Source organism: Arvicanthis niloticus, chromosome 6 (assembly GCF_011762505.2).
Source record: "Arvicanthis niloticus isolate mArvNil1 chromosome 6, mArvNil1.pat.X, whole genome shotgun sequence".
Taxonomy (NCBI): Eukaryota; Metazoa; Chordata; class Mammalia; order Rodentia; family Muridae; genus Arvicanthis; species Arvicanthis niloticus.
The window spans coordinates 19,803,174-19,823,184 of NC_047663.1; the positions used below are offsets into that span (position 1 = coordinate 19,803,174).

Consider the following 20,011-nt stretch of genomic DNA (forward strand, 5'->3'; position numbering starts at 1 on the left):
GGGCAGGGGGGGGAATGGGGTAAGGGGATAATATCTGAAATGTAAATAAAATATTCAATAAAAAATTTAAAAAAAAATTTTTTTTTATTTACTGTGTATGGGTGGATTGCCTGTATGTATACCCATGTTCCTTGCATGCAGTACTTGAGGTGGCCAGTAGAGGGCAAAGAATCCCCTGAAACTGTAGTCAGACATGGTTGTGAGCTGCCATGTGGGTGCTGGGAACCAAACCTGGGGTCTCTGAAGAGCAGCCAGCCCTCTTGGCAGCTGAGGCATCTCTCCAGCCTCTCATTATGTGCCCTTGTAGCACCTGTGTATCTTTCTGAAAACTAAAGTGCTTTAAAAATTGACCTAGAGGCTCTCTTTCTCTCAGCCCGTGGCACCGGCAAGATGGGCAAGTGTCGTGGTCTCCGTGCTGCCCGGAAGCTCCGCAGTCACCGACAGGACCTGAAGTGGCATGATAAACAGTACAAGAAAGCCCACTTGGGCACAGCCCTCAAGGCCAATCCGTTTGGGGGTGCCTCTCATGCAAAGGGAATTGTGCTAGAAAAAGTAGGGGTTGAAGCCAAGCAGCCAAATTCTGCCATCAGGAAGTGCGTCAGGGTGCAGCTCATTAGGAATAGCAAGAAGATCACAGCATCCGTGCCCAATGATGGCTGCTTGAACTTCATTGAGGAAAATGATGAAGTTCTGGTTGCTGGATTTGGTCGCAAAGGTCATGCTGTAGGTGATATTCCTGGAGTCTGCTTTAAGGTGGTTAAAGTAGCCAATGTGTCTCTTTTGGCTCTAAACAAAGGCAAGAAGGAAAGACCAAGATCATAAAATTTGACAATGGAAACACAGTAATAAATTTTCATATTCCGAAAAAAAAATTTGACCTAGAGGGAGCTGAAGAGATGCCTCAGCAGTTGAGAGCACTGGCTGCTCTCCCAAAGGACTTGGGTTCAGTTCCCAGCACCCACATGGCAGCTCACACCTGTCTATAACTCCAGTTCCAGGGGATCTGACACTGTCACACAGACATACATGCAGGCAGAATATCAGTGTATATAAAATAAAAAATTTTTAAGTGTATTCTTTAAAAGTTGGCCTAGAGCCGGGCAGTGGTGACACACGCCTTTAATCCCAGCACTTGGGAGGCAGAGGCAGGAGGATTTCTGAGTTCCAGGCCAGCCTGGTCTACAGAGTGAGTTCCAGGACAGCCAGGGCTACACAGAGAAATCCTGTCTCAAAAAAACAAAAGAAAGAAAGAAAGAAAGAAAGAAAGAAAGAAAGAAAGAAAGAAAGAAAGAAAAGAAAAGAAAAGTTGGCCTAGAATCAAATTTAATTAATAAGCAAAATAACCCAAATTCTCATTGTTTCCTTCTTGGACTAAGAGTTCCTCAGCCTTGGTTCATGGCTCCTTGGATGAAGTTCAGAGTCTGGCTTGAATCTTGAGTATTCTTCCCAGGGTGATGTGTTATTAAAGCAGTGGTTCTCAGCCTTCCTAATGCTATAACCCTTTAATATAGCTCCTCATGTTGTGCTGACCCTAATCATAAAATTATTTTTGTTGCTACTTCATAACTGTAATTTTGCTGCTGTCATGAATTTTAATGCAGATATATCATATGCAGGATATCTGATGTGACCCCTGGGAAAAGGTCATTTAAGAGGTGTGACCCACAGATTGAAAACCTCTGTGTTCAAGGTTTATCCTCAGCCTGGAGTTATGGGGAGCTGGCAGATCCCTTAAGAGGTGGGCCCTAGTGGGAGGTCTTCCAATTATAGGATGTCTTTCACATCCAATCATGAGGCAAGCCATTTTCTTCCACCAGGCGCTCCTTGCTATGATATATTACCTCTCCACAGGCCCCCAAACAACGCCGGTGCAGTGATGCTTGCCTGTAATCTCAGCACCAGGAGGCAGAAGCAGGTGGATCAATGAGTTTGAGGCCAGACTGGTCTATATAGTGAGTTCCAGAACAGCCAGGAATACACAGTGAGACCCTGCCTCAAAAACAAACAAACAAAAAAACCAACCAAGGGCTGGAGAGACAGCGCAGCAGTTAAGGGCACTTATTATTCTTACAGAGGACCTAGGTTTGGTTCCCAGCACCCAAATGGTGGTCCGTAGTCATCCATAGCTAATCTCCACGGATCCTATACCCTTTTCTCAGCTCCATGGGTACCAGGCATCCCGGAGGTGTGCTGAACTCTCTCTGTGTCTCTGTCTCTTTCTCTGCATGTGTGTGTGTGTGTGTCTGTCTGTCTGTCTGTCTGTCTGTCTGTCTTTCATAGTACTGGGGGTTGGACCTAGGCCCTTGTACATGCCAGATGGTAAGTGCTCTGCCACCCCAAGTGTTACATCTCCAACCCTTTTCTTTCTATTTTGAGAGAGGGACTCACTGAGTGACCAAGGCTGGCCTTGACCTCTGCTCTGTGACCTCATCAGGCCCTGCACCACCTCACCTCATTCTCTGGGTTGTTAGGATAACAGTATGTATCAGCAGGTCCAGCTAACTTTATCTCTTCATAAGTTGACTGTCTCAGGTGTTATAGTAACCAAAAGCTGACTGACACAGACACCTTCTTAGAACTTACAAGACCCTTCAAAATCTGCCCCACCTGGTCCTATAGGCATTCCCCATTGTTGACCTTTGACATGTGGGGGTAGGTGTAACTTTCCCCTGGTCTATTTAAAAAATTGTAGTTTTTGACTCAACTTTTTGTTATTTTAAGGGGCTGGAGAGATAGCTCAGTGGTTAAGAGCACTGGCTTGAGTTCAATTCCTAGCACCCAAATGGTGGCTCACAACCATCTGTAATGGGATCTGATATCCTCTTCTGGTGTGTCTGAAGACAGCTACAGTGTACCCATATAAATCAAATAAGGAAATAAAATATTTTTTTAAAATTATTTTAATATTTTTAAGTTTATACTTTCATTTTAAGGCATTTTAATGTTTTGTCTGTGAACGAAGTGTGTACAGTACCCTCAGAGGCCAGAGGGGGGCATCTGGTTTCCTGGAACAAGAATTATGATCGGCAGTGTAGGTGCTGAAAATCCATCCCAGGTCCTCAGGATGAGCAGTCAGACTTCTTAACCACTATGTATCTCTCCAGCCTGTGTGTACTTTTTTTTTTAAAGATTCATTTTTTTTTAATATGTGCCTATGTGTATTTGCACATTCATGCAGGTGTCTAAGAAAACCAGAAGAGGATGTTGGGTCCTATGGAGCTGGAGTTACAGATGTGGTAAACCAAACTCAGGTCCTTCCTCCGCAAGAACAATTGTTCTTAACAGCTAAGCCATCTATTAGTAAGGTTGCCAGTGCTTCTCCTCCTCCTCCTCCTCTCGCCTCCCCCTCTTCCTTCCCCTCCTTCTCCCTCTCTTTCCCCTTCTCTCCTTCCTCCCTTCCTGTATTGTATGTAGTATTGCTGTTTCTGCTTCTCCTTCTCCCAGAGCGATTCTGTGGAGTCTCTCAAATAGGAAAGGCCCAATATTGTGCTATAGAGGTGCGGTTCGAAGACTCACAGTCAAATCCTCACACCCTAAGAGAACGGGCCAAAGAATTTCGAAAGGCCTCTCCAATATGGGGCAAAATGGTTTCAAGCCCTCATGCCTCAGTTGAAATAGTCCGTGAACACACCTGTTTCTGCTGGGGTGAGAGTCGGAGTCTGCCGGGAAAACTTAGACCTGGGCCTTGGCCAGCACCTTCCCGGAAGATGACCCGCAGCTGAACTGAGGCAGGGCAGATTCGGCTCAGAACAAGACGCCCCTAGACCAGGATTCTTCACCCTTGAATCTATCAACAAGTCCTTGGAACCTTGTGAAGATGCAGCTGCTGATTCTGAGGGTTGAGGTCAGGCCAAAGAGTGTGCTCTTCTTAGGAGCTCCCAAGGAATAGATCTCCACAGGAGAGGGGGGAATAGGTAGATGAAATCACAGTTTGAGAAATAAAAGCCCAAAAGCTAATGATCCAGGAACAGGGGGTGGGGAGGGGGGGCATAAGCTTTAAAGAAAGGAGAGAGAGAGAGAGAGAGAGAGAGAGAGAGAGAGAGAGAGAGAGAGAGAGGCCATAAAAAGTGTTTAAAAATTGGATTGGCCAGGAGACTGCATGGTATTAGCCAGACTGACAAATACCCAACAGATAGGAAAACTATTACCCTCTATGATTCTGTGGCCAAGTTAGACATCACTAATGAATCCCAGCACTATGTCCTGCTAACCCAAGTGATGCCTTAGTATCCTTCTCAAGCCAGTACTACAGGGAGCTACATGATCTCTGTGTAAGAGCCCTGGGTGTCCTAGAACTTGCTCTGTAGACTAAGTTGGCCTCGAACTCACAGAGATCCATCTCCATCCCTGTCAAGTACTGGGATCAAAGACATGTGCCACTACTGCCCAAGAAACAACTTCTTTAGCTGTTCCTGGTTAGCAGTTAAAAGTCTGAGAGCCTTTGTTCTGCTCTGACTGTCTCAGTGGACTTGAATCCAGCTTCCATGAGCTTGTACTTAAATATATATAATTTAAAGTAATTCACAGATATTTGTTGTCATCATTGTTGTTGTTGTTAGACAGGGGGTCTATATATAGACCAGGCTGGCCTCAAACTCACAGAGATCCATCTGTCTCTGCCTTTCAACTGCTGAGAGTAAAGATGTATGCTGTCACTGCCCAGCTTCATATTATTATTAATATTATTAATAATATCGGTGTATAGTGTTTGGTATATATACAATAAGTGATAACTACTATGAAGAAAAATGTGGCCAGGCGGTGGTGGCACACGCCTTTAATCCCAGCACTTGGGAGGCAGAGGCAGGCGGATTTCTGAGTTCGAAGCCAGCCTGGTCTACAGAGTGAGTTCCAGGACAGCCAGGGCTACACAGAGAAACCCTGTCTCGAAAAACCAGAAAAAAAAAGAAAAGAAAAGAAAAAAAAGAAAAAGGTGTTGGCTGCACAGTTCAAGGAGAAATGTGGGAGAAAGAAAGGCAAGGAGGGGGCTGGAGATGGCTCTGAGGTTAAGCCCACTGGCTGCTCTCCCAGAGGACCCGAAATGGACCCAGAACCCACAGGGCAGCTCACAACCATTTGTAAGGCCAGTTTCAGGAGATCTGAAACCCTCTTCTGGCCTCCAAGGACCCCAGGCATGCACATGCTGCACAGGCATCCATGTAGGCAAGACACCCATAAACATAAAATAAAATGACAGAGACGGGGGGGGGGGGGGGGATCAGAGATCCCGGGACAAGGGAGGATAAAGGTCAAAGGCTTTGCCAGCCTGTGAATGGTGGAAGGTTTGTCAGCCTTGTCTGAATGACTCTGAGCTCCCAACTGAAACTAAATGTTTTTGATGGGACAGAATGAGTGACGCTTGTCATGGAGATATCTGTGCTCAGAACTTCTAACTAGGAGAAACCATGAAAGGCTTAGCAATGGGCCAAAAGGTGCTGCGTGTCCTTGCATGTTTTACTGACCGTGAGCAATTTTACAAACTCAGCCAGCTGATAGTAGCGGAAATGACTGTTCTCCGCAGAAACGCAGATAGTCTAGTGGGGATGTCGCTGATTACAGCCCGTGGATCTTACCCTGTCTGGCACCCAACGCACTTCTCATTTCTGCATTCTAGATAGTTTGGGCACACCTTGAGTTCGTCTTAGAACAGGTTATAATAGCCTACTGATTCCTTCATCCATTAATAAGCTATTTGGAAAGTCTGACATGTTGATCTCATATTTGAATAATTACTCTAGCTAATAGGAAAACTTTTTTTTTAACATTCTCATTAGCAATGAAGATTATGTAGGCTTCCAGAATTCTCTGTCCTAGGTAAGCTTTGCCAACACATTTTCAGATATGTGTATGTATGCATGTGTGTGTATGTGTGTGTGTATGTGTGTACACATATCAGTGGGAACATGCACACTCAGGGCTGGAGGACACTGGGTGTCTTTTTCCATTGCTCTACCTTACCTCCCTGAGACAGAGTCTCTCACTGAGCCTGACGCTAGGCACTTTTCAACTGGACTGGAAGATCCTCCAGTTCTCCACTTCCAGGGCTGGGGTTATGGGCCCAGGAGCCAACCTCAGCTTTTTACCTGGGTCTTGGGGATCCAAACTCCGGCCCTCAGGCTTGTGCAGCAGCCTCACCCTACTCCACTTCTCCTCCTCTTCCTCCTCCTCCTCTTCTTCCTCCTCCTCCTCCTTCTTCTTCTTCCTCTTCTCCTTCTTCTGATTTATTATAAGTATAATACACACACACACACACACACACTGTATCTGTCTTCAAACACACCAGAAGAGGGCATCAGATCCCATTACAGATGGTTGTAAGCCACCATGTTGCTGGGAATTGAACTCAGGACCTCTGGAAGAGCAGTCAGTGCTCTTAACCGCTGAGCCATCTCTCCAGCCCTACATGTGACATTTTAATGAAACATTACTCACAGCTTCATTGTCTGGATGTTGATTCTCTTGGAGAACATAGCAGTGGCTTCCTCCCACCATTCTTGGTGTCTTGGCTGAGCTATGAATTAAAGTAACTTCATATTGCGTAGCAGAATAAATCGAATTAGACGCGTACACCAAAAATGCCCCTCTAAACTTGAGGGTCAGGTGACAAAATAGTATATGCTACCCTGAGCCAGGAGGGATGAGGAGCTTCGGATTGCTGCAGAGTAGATTACAAATAACAAAAGGGTTAGAGGAGAGCCTGGGAAGGTAGCTCAGTCAGTAGGTAGAATGCTTGCCTATCCTGTACAAAGCCAGGGTTCAGCCCTCAGCACACACACCTGTAGCCCCAGCATGGGGGGAGGGGGGGACAGGAAGAAGAGGAATTCTGTGCCAGTGTGGTCTACTTGAGCCCCTAACAGAATAACAAAGGACTCAAGAGAGAAATTGAAATTGCATAATAGAGTTGATTCTGTTAAACAGACACAGTCTCTTATGGAATAAGAGTCCTCTCCATCACACTCATGCGCTCGTGCTTGTACACACACACACACACACACACACACACACACACACACACACACAATCACTTGATAGACAGGCTCCAGAGCCTGTGGTCTTGGGCCTCATGCTAGCCCTCTGGCGTTCAGAAATAAAGACACACCAAACATAATTAAGAGGGTGGGTGTCAAGAAGACTGGATGAGGTATGGCTGTGTGCCAACCTGAGGCAGTTCTGAGGACCTTGTGGACTACAAGGAGGGGGGAGAGGAAGAGAAAGGAGGGGAGGGAGGAAATTTAAATCACAGGGAGTGTAAATTGCCAAGCCAAGAGACAGGTTGGTCTGAGCCCATAAAATCTAGCTTGTGCTTCACGTGCTGTGGAAGTGAAGGACAGTCCTTGGGGGGGGAGGGTTTGGTTTGGTTTGGTTTTGTGTTCAGTATTAGAGATCGAACTCAGGACCTTCCCCACTCATGGTAGGCATGCACACTCTTCTACTGAGCCACACTCTCAGCCCAGCCTGGCTTGGAAGGATCTAAGCAAGGGAGTCGTGGGTTCTGTCTCCACACTGCCCACGGCTCTCCCAACCCTCTTGGCTCAGAGCACTAAGCCCTGTAGGTAAAGTAAAATTTCCTACAAGCCACCTCTATTGGAGAATTGCTTGGGATTCTTAGGCAGGAGGGACATGCCCCGAGTCACCTGGGAGCAGTTTCTGGGATTTCCCTCTCTAGCCTTTTCAGCCATCATTCCTGTTGTCCCCTCTAGCCTCAGCTTTTCTACCTTAGCCCAGTCTCTCCTGTCACCCAGGAAGGAGGTCAGAGATAAGAAGCCACCCCCTTTGCCACATCCTCTTCTAGACCACACTCAGCCTGCAGCAGCTTAGGCAGCTGCAGAGCCTGGCTTCCCCAGGCCCTTAGGGAGAGGAAGAAGGATGGCAGCCAGAACTTCCTGGGGGAGCCAGGGCTCTGGCCTGCACCCTTCCCTCCCGCTGGGCTGAGGTGGTTAGTTGTGTTAATTATATCCAAGTCATTTCCGACTGGCATAAGCCCACCCACCCACAGAGCCTGCCTTGAGTCAGGATGCTGGGGGTTTGAGGGGGATCAGCTACCCTGGGAAAGTGTCCTGATCCATGCAATGGCCAAAGAAAAGGTATTTGTCACCCACTTCCCCCTGGAGCCCTCTTATCCCTCCCTCCTTCAGGGCTTCTAGTCCCCAGTTTACACCTCCACCCTCCTTCTTGCTTGCCTCCACACGACTAACTCCCTCTCCTCCTCCATCCCAGGTTTTGAATGAAATCAAGAGGCTCTGAGTTCCGTACTAGCCTCTGACATAAACACTCTGATTGGGGCTAATTATACGGGCCAGACTGGAAAGCTGGAACTTTCTGAAAGCTTTGGCTTTCAAACAAAGGGCTCAGAGCCCAGCCTCTCAGCCCTGGTTGGCTCCTCACTAGGCCTCATTGGGAATGAAGAGACCGTCTAGGCAACAGGCAGTCAAGATTCTAAACTACAAAGCATAAGCGGGGTCCCTGTCCCAACTTCATCTTACTGAGTTTTGCGTTAGCCCTTCTGTTTTGCAAAATCTGGTGCCTTTGCAGTGGACTTGCAAGAGCCTGTCTGGAGAGGCAGCAGGCAAAGTGGCTGGGGAAGGCTCTTAGGCCAGGAAACTGGGGCAGGAGGTCCAGAGGTCCGGGAGGAGCAGGAGGAGGCACAAGGGAAGCCAGCTGTGACAGCCCTAGCCCTAATTAGCTGGCTTCAAAGCTGATGGAGAGGCTGTCCCACCCTGGTGTGTGCCCTGCTCACTCAGGCAAATAAGACATTTGTGTTCTCATCAGAGAGAGAGAGAGAGAGAGAGAGAGAGAGAGACAGAGAGAGAGAGAGAGAGAGAAAGAGAGAGAGAGATATGCTGTTCACCACCACCCTGAGGAGCCTCTGGACACTAGGCTACCATGCAGAATCAGCGATGGAACCTGGGATCATGGAAAATTATGTTAATCTGTGAAAAGAACCAGGAACAGCAGGTGACACAGCCCTTGGGAAATGTGTGTTCTTTGAGCCAGTAATTCCATTTTCAGGAATTTATCCTAAGTACTTGGAAAAGTGCTAGAGTTTCTTGGACATGTGCTCCAGGCTGCCTCTGTCTCTAACACCTGACCCAGTATTACCTCATGGCAGTCTTACTTGACAGGAACCATTGCCTTCCTACCACTGGGAAACAGACTGAGAAAACCTGTGGAAATGTACAACTGGCCTGCCTTGCCTAAGCGTCTTTCCACACATAGCCTCAGGGACCTGCCTTTTGTCCCCCCCTCCCCCTAAGCACACTGTATTGCCCATCCTTCACAGTCTGCTGCTGCTGAGAACTGCTTACCTGAGAGTCAGAAGAATCCCATCATCCAAAGAGACCCATCTAGTGTGGGGATGTTTCTGCTTTTGTAGGTCCAGTTACTTGCCCCTCCTCAAATTGTGCATGCATGCGTGTGCACATGTGTGTGCGCGTGTGTGTGCATGCAGGCATGATCTTCAGCCTTCCTTATGCTGGGATTTCAGGTCTGAGCTATTGTGTCCATCACACTGATTTCTGTCCCACAGCAGAAATGAGAGAACTAGCTGGGCTGGGGAGTTGACCAAACTGCCCAGAACCCTCATAAATTTCAATGCAAAATTGTATGTTCATGTAAGTGGGCCTCTTCCAATCCTCCAACCCCACAGAGAGATAAGGATTTTCCACATTCTCTGAGTAGTGCATCCTGCCATCAGAAGTTCAGCTTACGGAGTCTGAGGTGATCCTGGGAACAGTAAATCCTCGAAAGGGACTCTTCAACTCAAGTGGCAGGAATATAGATAGCCCCGGGAACTCAGTGCATGCCTCATAGCACCCAGGTAGTAACTTAAGAATCCCAGCACCTCTTGGAGACCTCTCCCCACCTCTTAATAATCTAGGAGCTGGCAGCTACAGGTCCACTAAAAAGAACCCAGTGCTCAGTCTTTGGGGCATACATGGAGGAATTTGTCTCAGAAAATATAAGGGGTCTTTTTAGAGGCTAACTTTTTAATATTCTCTTAAAGGACTAAGAGTTTGTAACAATGGTAATGTTTCTGAGGTAAGGTCAGGATTTTGGAGGCCGGGGACAACACTCTAAACAGTCTCAAGGAGAGGCCTGGCCAAGGGGAAGCTGCCATGTGGCTGGCTCTAGGACCTGGGAGAACAGAGAAAAACCACCTGTGTGACCTGTAACCTACCAAGTTTTCCTTTTCTGTCCCATTCCCCCCCCCACCCCCCATCAAACACAAGGCCTTCCTGCAGAGGGAAGGGTTAACACATTTATAAGATGGGAAGTTGGTTCTGGCCTGCAAAGGTGGACCTCCAAGCCCACGAATTTTAATCAAGTTTTCCATTCAATGGAGACACTGGTTCTGGGTTCAGCCTATCCTTGGCGTTCCTTCTAAGGCCTTTTCCAGCCTACAGTTCCCTCACACTGTGGTCTAAAGCTCTACTTCCTCTCAGAGCCGATTCATTAAAGAATGGGGTGTAGGGAGGGCCCCTTACATCCCCTGCTTTCTCTCAAGTACCTCAGTTCCTCAGTCACCTCTTGGGGGGGGGGCTGCATCTTTAGGATCAATGGCTCTTCAAGAGGCTAATTCATCTTTCCTCCCCCGCCCCTGTCACAAAGCCACTCTGTCTATTGTTGCAGGCTCTGTACCCCTATGTTGGCAGGAGATCTTGAGGTAGGGGGAGGGAATTGGGAAGAAAAGCCAATTGTCACCATTTCACCTCTTTCTGAGCCATTCCTGTGAGGATACAGAAATGGATGCCACAGAAGCACACAGAGGCAAGACCCTGGCAACCTTAGGGGTGGGGGAGGCTCTCCCCAAATTTCAACAGAAACCATCATTCGTTTTTCCTATTGCACTTGATCCCAGGCACTGAAAACCCCAGTTGATTCCTGGGGTTTCACCTTTATCGCAAGGAGAGGCACTGATAATTTGTGTGGAATTTAACCCTTTTCCTAAAGTCTTTTGGAGTTAAGGGCCCTGTGGTGGTGACACTGTCTCTTGTCCCCACCACCACTTCGATAGTTAAGGCAAGGCAAATTTATATTGAGGCTTAGTGAACTTGGCACGAATAATTTGGAGAGAGACTATATATCTTGGGAAGGGGGGGCTCTGCTGAAACACCCAGGCTTCAATACAATTGCAAAGCAAAGCCCCACATATGACTTCAATTACCACCAAACATTTCCACTTCCCTTCCCCCAACATAAACTAACACACACAAACACTTGGAAGTAGGGGTTCCAACTTACTTTCTCACTTGTCCCCAAGTCAGCCAACAAAAAGATGATAAGAAATCAATTTTCCTATAACTCTTTAGTCAAACAATTGAGGCCTTGGGCAAGGAGCCCACTCCACCCAACCCCCAACCGAGTAGGTGAAGGGGGGAGGGGAGGGAGGTGAGGCTTGGTTAAGGGCGGTGGTGTTACAACCCTGTTAAGCACAATTAAAGGGCTGGATCTGAAGATAATTAAATGCACTTTATTATGATGATTATTGGGTTTTAATTTGCACTATTTATTATCAAGAACCAGGAGAGATGGTTGAGAACGGCGCTCCTCCGGCACACTGGTCTTCACATCATTTCTCTAGCACACAAACTGTCAAGTACTCCATAGCTGAGGGGACCGAGGCCTGCTGGAACTGGAATTCTCATGCCAACAAAGATACTTTCTAGAACATCTCTCGGGCCGCAAAATTCCTTACTTTTACTTGTGTGCAGGGGGAAGAAACATGTTAGAAACATTCTTATCAATATCTTATGATATAGAATGTCATGTAAACACTCAACCCCACCCCCACCGCCACAAAGAGCCTGCCCAGAGAGGCCCTTCTAAAGCAAACTTACCCATTAGGTTTTGTTGTTTTCGTGAACAACGTTTTATTTTTGTTTGCTTGTTTAAGGCCATTTTTTTTTTTGTCAAAAGAAAACTAAAAATCCCACCAGCCCATCCATTTCCCCCCACCCCAACCCAACCTATTTTTACTGCTTTTGGAAAAGAAAAACAACCCGAACAAAAAACGCACACTTAACACACAACCCAACCCTACAAAACAGCTAACCTGGATTCCACCTCGGAAGAGCAGACTACCGGGAGAGAAGGGAACGGAAGCGCAAAAGATCCCAGGGAAAGAGGATCGTTCTTAAAATGGTGTGTGCACTGGGGGGATGTCAAAACACACTTCACAAAGCGTTCTGTTGCCCATTCTCTGCGCGTGGGCCAGAGCTGAAACCACAGAAGGATCTCCGTGCCCACGGGGAGTGGGCTAGAGGGGTGGAGGCCATTCCTCCCCACATCTCCGCCCTCTCCCTAAAAGCGGTTATGTTTTTTCCACGTCTGCATCTGGATTGGGAGGTTTCCAGATACCGAGTGGGGGGAGACAGAACAAATGAGGAGGGAGAACGGGGGTTGGGGGTTGGGGTATGGAGCGGGGAGAACGGGAAATAAAATAAAACAAAAACGAATCCAAGTCTTGTTAAAAAATATCCAACAGCTTCCACAGGCCCCGCGTCGGTGAGGAGGCTTGCAAATTTGGCTTTTATAGAAGTTGAGTGGAACTAACTCCCAACTCCTTTAAGCCAACAAAAATAGCGAGCAGGCTAGGTGCCTCTCCCAGCAGGCCCAGCCCTGCCAAATCACCAAAAAAATTCGAACCAGAGCACAGGGCGGCTTTTAAAAGGGCACTTAGAAAAGGCGAGACCTCCTCCCCCACCCCTACCCCATTCTTCAGCCCTGGCGCCCTCGTTGATCTTTTTTTTTTTTCTTTTTTTCTTTTAAATAGAAAATATATAATTAAATTTACAAAGACTATTTACAGTTTTAATTACAAACCTGGGGAGGGAGGGTGTTGGGCAGAGTTCTTTTTAAAAAGCGACCTAAAATAAAATGGTTTTTACTGTTCTTTATTTAAAAAAATAAAATAGGAGTCCGTAGGGTGCACTCCCATCCCGAGTGAAGGAGGGCACGGTGCAGTCCGGACCTGGGAGAGGGGGGCGCCCGGCAGGCGAGACCGCTTCACACGGTGGTCTCGCCATGCCGGCTGTTGGTGAGACGCGTGTAGAACTTCCTCCACGAGTGCAGCGTCTTGCCGGACCAAATCCAGAAGCCCGACGTGATGCCCACGATGAGCGTCATGAGGTATTTGATCATGTAGACTGTGAAGTCGGGCGACATGCGGGGCGTGTAGTGGGCCGGGCAGGGGATGGCTAGGCTCTTGCAGTGCTGGCTTACCCACGAGCGCTCCCAGTGCTCGCGGAAGGCCTGCTCGTAGAAGTAGCAGGCGATGACGATGGTGGCCGGGACGGTGTAGAGCACCGAGAAGACACCGATGCGCACCATCAGCCTCTCCAGCTTCTCCGTCTTGGTGCCGTCGTGCTTCATGATGGTGCGAATGCGGAAGAGTGACACGAAGCCGGCCAGCAGGAAGGATGTGCCGATGAACAGGTACACGAAGAGCGGCGCCAGCACGAAGCCCCGCAGCGGGTCCAGGCTGTTGAGGCCCACGAAGCACACGCCGCTCAGCAGGTCGCCGTCGATCTGGCCCATGGCCAGGATGGTGATGGTTTTGACGGCCGGCACGGCCCAGGCGGCCAGGTGGAAGTACTGCGAATTGGCCTCGATGGCCTCGTGGCCCCACTTCATACCGGCTGCCAGGAACCAGGTGAGGGACAGAATCACCCACCAGATGGAGCTGGCCATGCTGAAGAAATAGAGCATCATGAAGAGAATAGTGCAGCCTTCTTTCTTAGTGCCCTGCACCACCGTGCGATAACCGTCCTCGGAAAAGCGCTCATTGCACACCACGCGCTCCTGGAGCACGAAGCCCGCAATGTAGGCCACTGACACCATGGTGTAGCAGCCGGACAGAAAGATGATGGGCCGCTCTGGGTAACGGAATCGCTGCATGTCCACTAAGTAGGTGGTGACCGTGAAGAAGGTAGAAGCGCAGCACAGCACCGACCATGTGAGGATCCAGAGACGGGCAAAACGCGTCTCCTCCTGCGAGAAGAACATGGAGCCGTCGGGCCGAGCGGGCTCGCAGGGCGCGGCACAATCGCGCTCACCCAGAAACTTATAGCTGAGATAGGACGGCACCTTGAGGACGCGGGGACAGTGGAAAGGGTGCTCCAGAGTGGCGTAGCGTGGGGGCGCGCCACCACCGCCAGGGCCGCCCGGGGTGCCACCCGCGCCGGGCTGCAGCCCAGAAGGTGGCGCGGTAGTGAGTAGCGCAGGAGCTCCGTCCTCGGAGTGGTTCTGGCCCACGCAGATCTGCTCAGCGCCGTGACGCGGGAAATGCTCGCAGCGGAGTCGCTCGGGCCACTGGAAGCCGAACTTGTTCATGAGCGCCTCGCAGCCTTGGCGCGCGCGCTCGCAGATGGAGCGGCACGGCGGGATGGCCTGCTCCAGCACCGTGCACACCGGAGCGTACATGGAGCACAGGAAGAAGCGCAGCTCGGGCGAGCACTGCACCTTCACCAGCGGGTAGAACTGATGCACCTCCAGGCCCGCGTCCTCCTGGTTCGTGTGGCCAAGAAGGTTGGGCATGATGGTCTGGTTGTAGGCGATGTCCGTGCACAGCGGGATGGAGATGGGCTGGCAGAAGCCGTGGTCCGGGATGGAGATGCCCTTCTCCCCGTGGAACTGGGCCGGCCCGGCGGCCGGCAGAAGCAGCAGTGGCAGCAGCAGGCGGGGCAGGGCGCTGCGGGGCAGGGCGCTGCGGGCCCGCATGCTGGCCGCCGCCCCCCACTCGGCTCCTGGGCGCCCCCCAGCCCCCGCCCCCAACCCAGAGACCGCGCGCCTTCTCCGCTGCCGCCTAGCTGCCCGGCCGCTTCACGCGCCTCCTTGCAAACTTTGCTCGCGGCCGCAGAGTTGGGGAGGCCGGGCGGGGGAGGGGGCGGCGCACCCGCCGGCTGGCTCGCCGCGGTCGGACTGAGTGGTCGGAGACGCGGCGCACCGCTGCTCTAGCTCCTCTTCCTCCTCTAGCCTCTGGGCTTCCCCTCTCCCACCCTCCTCTACCCAGCGACTCCTTTGTGCCTCCTTCAGCCCTCACCTCGGCCTCTCCGATCCCAATTAGTCGGTTTCAAGGGGGCCCCCGCTGGCGGCCCCGCCCTCTCCTCAGCCCCCCCTCAAAAGGGATCCTTGAAACCGCCCCGTCGAGCTTTGCACCATCCCAAAATGTGCTCTCGGCCAATCAGATTTAAACTGGAGGACCAGCCCCGAGGGCTGGATTGGTCGACCACAACATAATGAGATCAGAAACCAGATGCCAAGAAAATTCTACCCCCCCTCCTGCTTTTTTAAAGAGACAAGCTATTATTATATTAGGAGCTGTTTGCTCAGTCCGCGATTTCTTCGGAGTCGCCCAGGCAAGATCACGTTTTCCCAAAGTGGCGTCCTATTCAGGCAACTCAAGCCTGATCTGTGGCCCTGGAGCCCAAGCCCTCTTAGGTATACGAGCTCTTTGCTCCTGCCCCTGCTCACCGCCCCCTCCCCCCACTTTTTCCATACCATTTATAAAACCAAGTGAAAAATCTCGTTTTAAATACACACACACACACACACACACACACACACACAGGAATGTGTGTGTTTTTAAAGCACGTAAGCGAATAGCTTGCAAAGACGTCTCTTAACCCTTCTCAGAGAGTCGAGGTAAAAGTGTCACTTCACCCTAAATAAGGACTCCTAGAAGTTTTCCTCGCCCTTCCCCCTACACACACCCTAAAATAACCCTCTGAAAAATGAGAGCCTGTCTCTTTAAGAGGCTCTTAAAGGGGCCGGGACTCCGGGGTGTAATTGCCCCATAGCGAGCACAAAGGAGCCCATTATGGTTCTTTGTGTTTAGTGGCACCTCAAAGTGAGAAAATTCAGGAACTCAGAGGCCAGGCTGCAGGGCTGGGGCGGGGGTTGGGGGGTGAGGTGAAGGAGAAAGGCCCGGAGCTGAGGTTTCAATCCACCCCCTTTCCGAGGAAAATCTTAATTATGCAAAGTAAAGTTTAGTTGCCATAAGGAGGAGGTCTTAATCGAAAGTTAATGGCGGGGGTGATGGGCAGTTTTGAGTAAAGAAACGACTCTCTTAGGTCTGACGAATGTTTTGGGGAATTTGCCTTCTCCCTCCCCATCCCTGCTCCGCCTCCTAAAAGCTTCCAGATTTGATCTCCTGGGAGAAAAGGGAGCTTTACCCAAACTTTAAGTGATTCCACACCAGGAAGATGGTGTGTGTGGCTGGAGAGACGGAGGAGGCTGGGGGTGTGGTAGAGAATTTCTCCTCTCACTTCTCACCTGGCTGAGGGGTGAGGTGGCCCGAAGAAATGCGCCCCCGCCCCCATCACACTAGGATTGTAACTCTGAGGTCTGGAGAGGGGAGGGAATTTGCATGGGAATCTGTGTCTGGTACCGGATGATGGATCAATTATTTCTGTTGTCTCTCTGGAGAGAAAGAGGAGGAGAACTTGAAAAGAAGAAAGACGATTGAGTTTAGAAAGCCGCTTTTGCGTCTCAGTATGGACCAAATCCTCCCAGCTGGGGAAGCTGCTTCCTGCGCATCTTGGATTGGGCTGTATTCAGAAAGGCAAAACAGCAGCTTAAAGGAGAGAAGAGGAGACGATGAACCTGGCCTCACGGGGCTAAGAAAGAACTTTGGTTTTTTGTTAGGGTTTTTTGTCTTTTGTTTTTTAGGGTTTTTGTTGTTGGTGGTGGGTTGTTTGTTTGTTTGGGGTTTTTTGTTTTTTTGTTTTTGTTTTTGACTAGATGAATCATTGTAGATTTTCAGCAGCTCAAAAGTCGATGTTGAGGCAGGAGAATTACCAGACATTCCTGATTGGCCTTAACTGGCTGCAATATGACAATGAAAGACAGAAGAAAAGAAGAAGGAAGAAAAGAAGCAAACAAATATTCAAGTTCTTTGCAACTTAAAAATGCTCTTTATTGGAATTTGTTAAAGACCTTCACAGTATAATCCCGGCTTACCTAAAACTATGTAGACCAGGATGGCCTCGAACTCTCAAGATCTGCCTTCTTCTAGATACACTGTGATCAAAGGCACGTGCCACCACCCTCAACGTCCTTATTAGAGTCTTGAAGACGTTTTCTTTCCCCTTCTTTTTAAGAAGAACATGTTCGCCGGGCATTGGTGGCACACACCTTTAATCCCAGCACTTGGGAGGCAGAGGCAGGCGGATTTCTGAGTTCGAGGCCAGCCTGGTCTCCAGAGTGAGTTCCAGGACAGCCAGGGCTACACAGAGAAACCCTGTATCGAAAACAAAACAAAAAGAAGAAGAAGAAGAAGAAGAAGAAGAAGAAGAAGAAGAAGAAGAAGAAGAAGAAGAAGAAGAAGAAGAAGAAGAAGAAGAAGAAGAAGAAGAAGAAGAAGAAGAAGAAGAAGAACGTGTTCTGGGGCTCAAAGGGTAAGAGTGGACCTCGACTGGATTCCCAGAACCCACTTAGTGAATCATGAAACTCACTCCAGTTCCGGGGCATCAGACACCCTCTCCTGGCCTCCCTGGGTACTATGTGTGATAAAACATAATAATTAAAAAGGAAAACAGTAAGACCGAGTTCCTATACCTCACAGTCTAGTATGAAATTGAGAACAAATCTCTGGTGTAAGTTATACATCTTTGATTTCCATCCAGGACAAAGTTACTTCCAGACAAAGGGTAGCCTGACAGACAGTTATCCCTTGGACCACTTCAAGTCAGAGAGATGGAGTTGGGAAACAGAAATAAAGGACCTTTTCCCGTGCAGCCAGACAGTTTTTCATTCCTTCAAGCAGCTCTTCTCCAGTGCTTTTGTTTGTCTCTTTCCCTCCCCCCTTCTCTGCTGAGGCTCAAACTCAGGATCTGGAGAATGCCCTTCCACACATGGGAGTTCTGGTTTCAGAACAACGTACTTGCTTGGGGGGGTGGTTGGGGGGGGCTGAGAGGAAAATGCAGCTTCCTGGCTTTTCCTCCTGTGGGTCTCAAAGTCCTTTTACAGTGAGAATCTTGTGCAGGCTCACTCCAGAATGGCAGAATGATGTGCAGGGCTGCTGAGATGGGGAGATGGCTCAGAGCACTGGCTGCCAAGCCTGATGATTAGAGTTCAGCCTTAGGACCCACATAGAGGAAAAGAAGAAGTGAATGCCACAAGTGGTTCTTGGACTTCCACGCATGCTCTCACATACAATATAAATAGATATGATTTTTAAAACTTAAAAAAAAAAGGGCTGGAGAGATGGCTCAGTGGTTAAGAGCACTGACTACTCTGCCAGAGGTCCTGAGTTCAATTCCCAGCAACCACATGGTGGCTCACGACCATCTGTAATGGGATCTGATGCCCTCTTCTGGTGTGTCTGAAGACAGCAACACTGTACTCATAATAAATAAATAAATCTTTTTTAAAAAAGAAATCTAGGGCTGGGCAGTGGTGGTGCACACCTTTAATCCCAGCACTTGGGAGACAGAGGCAGGCGGATTTCTGAGTTTGAGGCTAGCCTGGTCTACAGAGTTCCAGGACAGCCAGGGCTACACAGAGAAACCCTGTCTCAAAAAAGAAAGAAAAAAAAATCTAGGGGTTGGGGATTTAGCTCAGTGGTTGAGTACTTGCCTAGCACAAGGCCCTGGGTTCGGTCCTCAGCTCTGAAAAAAAAAAATCTAAAGAGAGTATTTTTAAAATAAGGACCTGAGAGATGGCTTTTCTCAGCAATTAAGAGAACTGAGAACTAGCTGTTCTTATAACGAATCTAGATTTGGCTCTTAGCATCCACAAACAACTCACAAAACATCTATAACTCCAGTTCCAGGAGATCTGATGCCCTCTTCTGACCTCTTTGGGTACCAGTCACAAACATGGTACACAGACATACATGCAAGCAGCAAAACATTCTTACACATAAAAACTTTTAAATTACTTTTAAAAAATAAATTCCATAATCATAGCTACATTAATTAAATATTCACTTAAATATCATGGGAGATCACTTATTCAGTGTCTAATAAGCTATATATGTGTTTACCTGAATAGAAGGTATTGATTTGTGTTCATAAACAAAGAATTGATATCAAGTTTATATAGTAAGAAAAAAATCTGAAAATGTTTTTAAAGATTTATTTTGGGCTGGGAAGCACTGGCTCCTCTTCCAGAAGTCCTGAGTTCAATTTCCAGTGCCCACATGGTGGCTCACGACCATCTGTAATGGGATCTGATGCCCTCTTCTGTCATGAAGACATCCATGCAAATAGATTACTCATGTAAATAAAATACATAAAGATTTGCTTATTTTTATTTTTAATTAATTATATGTATGTTTCTCTGTGAGTACATACAATTATGACTGCAAATACCCTTGGAGTCCAGCAGAGGGTGCTGGAGCTACTGGAGCAGTTGTGAGCCACCTGATGGGAATGTTGGGAACTGAACTTAGGTTCTCTGCAAGAGGGGTAGAACTTTCTCTTAACTGCTCAGCCGTCTCTCCAGCCCCAGAGATGAAATTTAAAGTCAGGCTTGCCTGGTCATGATGGTACCCACCTTTAGTCTCAGCACTTGGGGAGAAGAGGCAGGCAGACCTTTTTGAGGCCAGCATGATTTACACATAATGAGTTCTGGGACAGCAAGAGCAAATCATATACATCTGTCTCATAACAAACAAACAAACCCCAAAACTAAAATCAGGTCTGCTAGGATGATTCGTTTCTTTTACATGTGGTGCCAGGGTCTAAATTCAGGGTCTTACACATTCTAGATTAGTGTTCTGCTATATTCCCAGCCCTGTTTTTAATACCTATATATTTACATATATAGATATATTTATTTATTATTTTTTTATTGGTTTTCATTTTTGTTTGTTTTGGTTTTAGACAGGATTTTACTGTGTAGCACTGGCTGGCCTGTGTTGACCAGGTCTGCTTCTACCTCCTGAGAGGTACGATGATAAGTGCCACCACACCAAGCTGAGCAAAGGAGGCTTTGAGTAAACACCTTGCCCACCGGCCAAGCCTGAGGGTCAGGGCAAGACACACTGCAGAATCTAGTAAAGGGAGAA

The 20,011-nt window shown here is 48.5% G+C and overlaps 1 protein-coding gene and 1 pseudogene across 1 annotated transcript; one reads left to right on the top strand and one right to left on the bottom strand.

Moving 5' to 3' along the window:
• The first annotated feature begins 373 nt into the window (after positions 1-373).
• LOC117711179 (small ribosomal subunit protein uS12 pseudogene) lies at positions 374-1,048 on the top strand (annotated as a pseudogene).
• A 10,402-nt stretch (positions 1,049-11,450) lies between these two features.
• Positions 11,451-15,064, bottom strand: Fzd2 (frizzled class receptor 2). Its single transcript, XM_034506652.2, has one exon. The coding sequence runs from the start codon at positions 14,716-14,718 to the stop codon at positions 13,006-13,008; it is 1,713 nt and encodes a 570-aa protein (XP_034362543.1). The 5' UTR covers positions 14,719-15,064; the 3' UTR covers positions 11,451-13,005.
• Between the last annotated feature and the right edge of the window lie 4,947 nt (positions 15,065-20,011).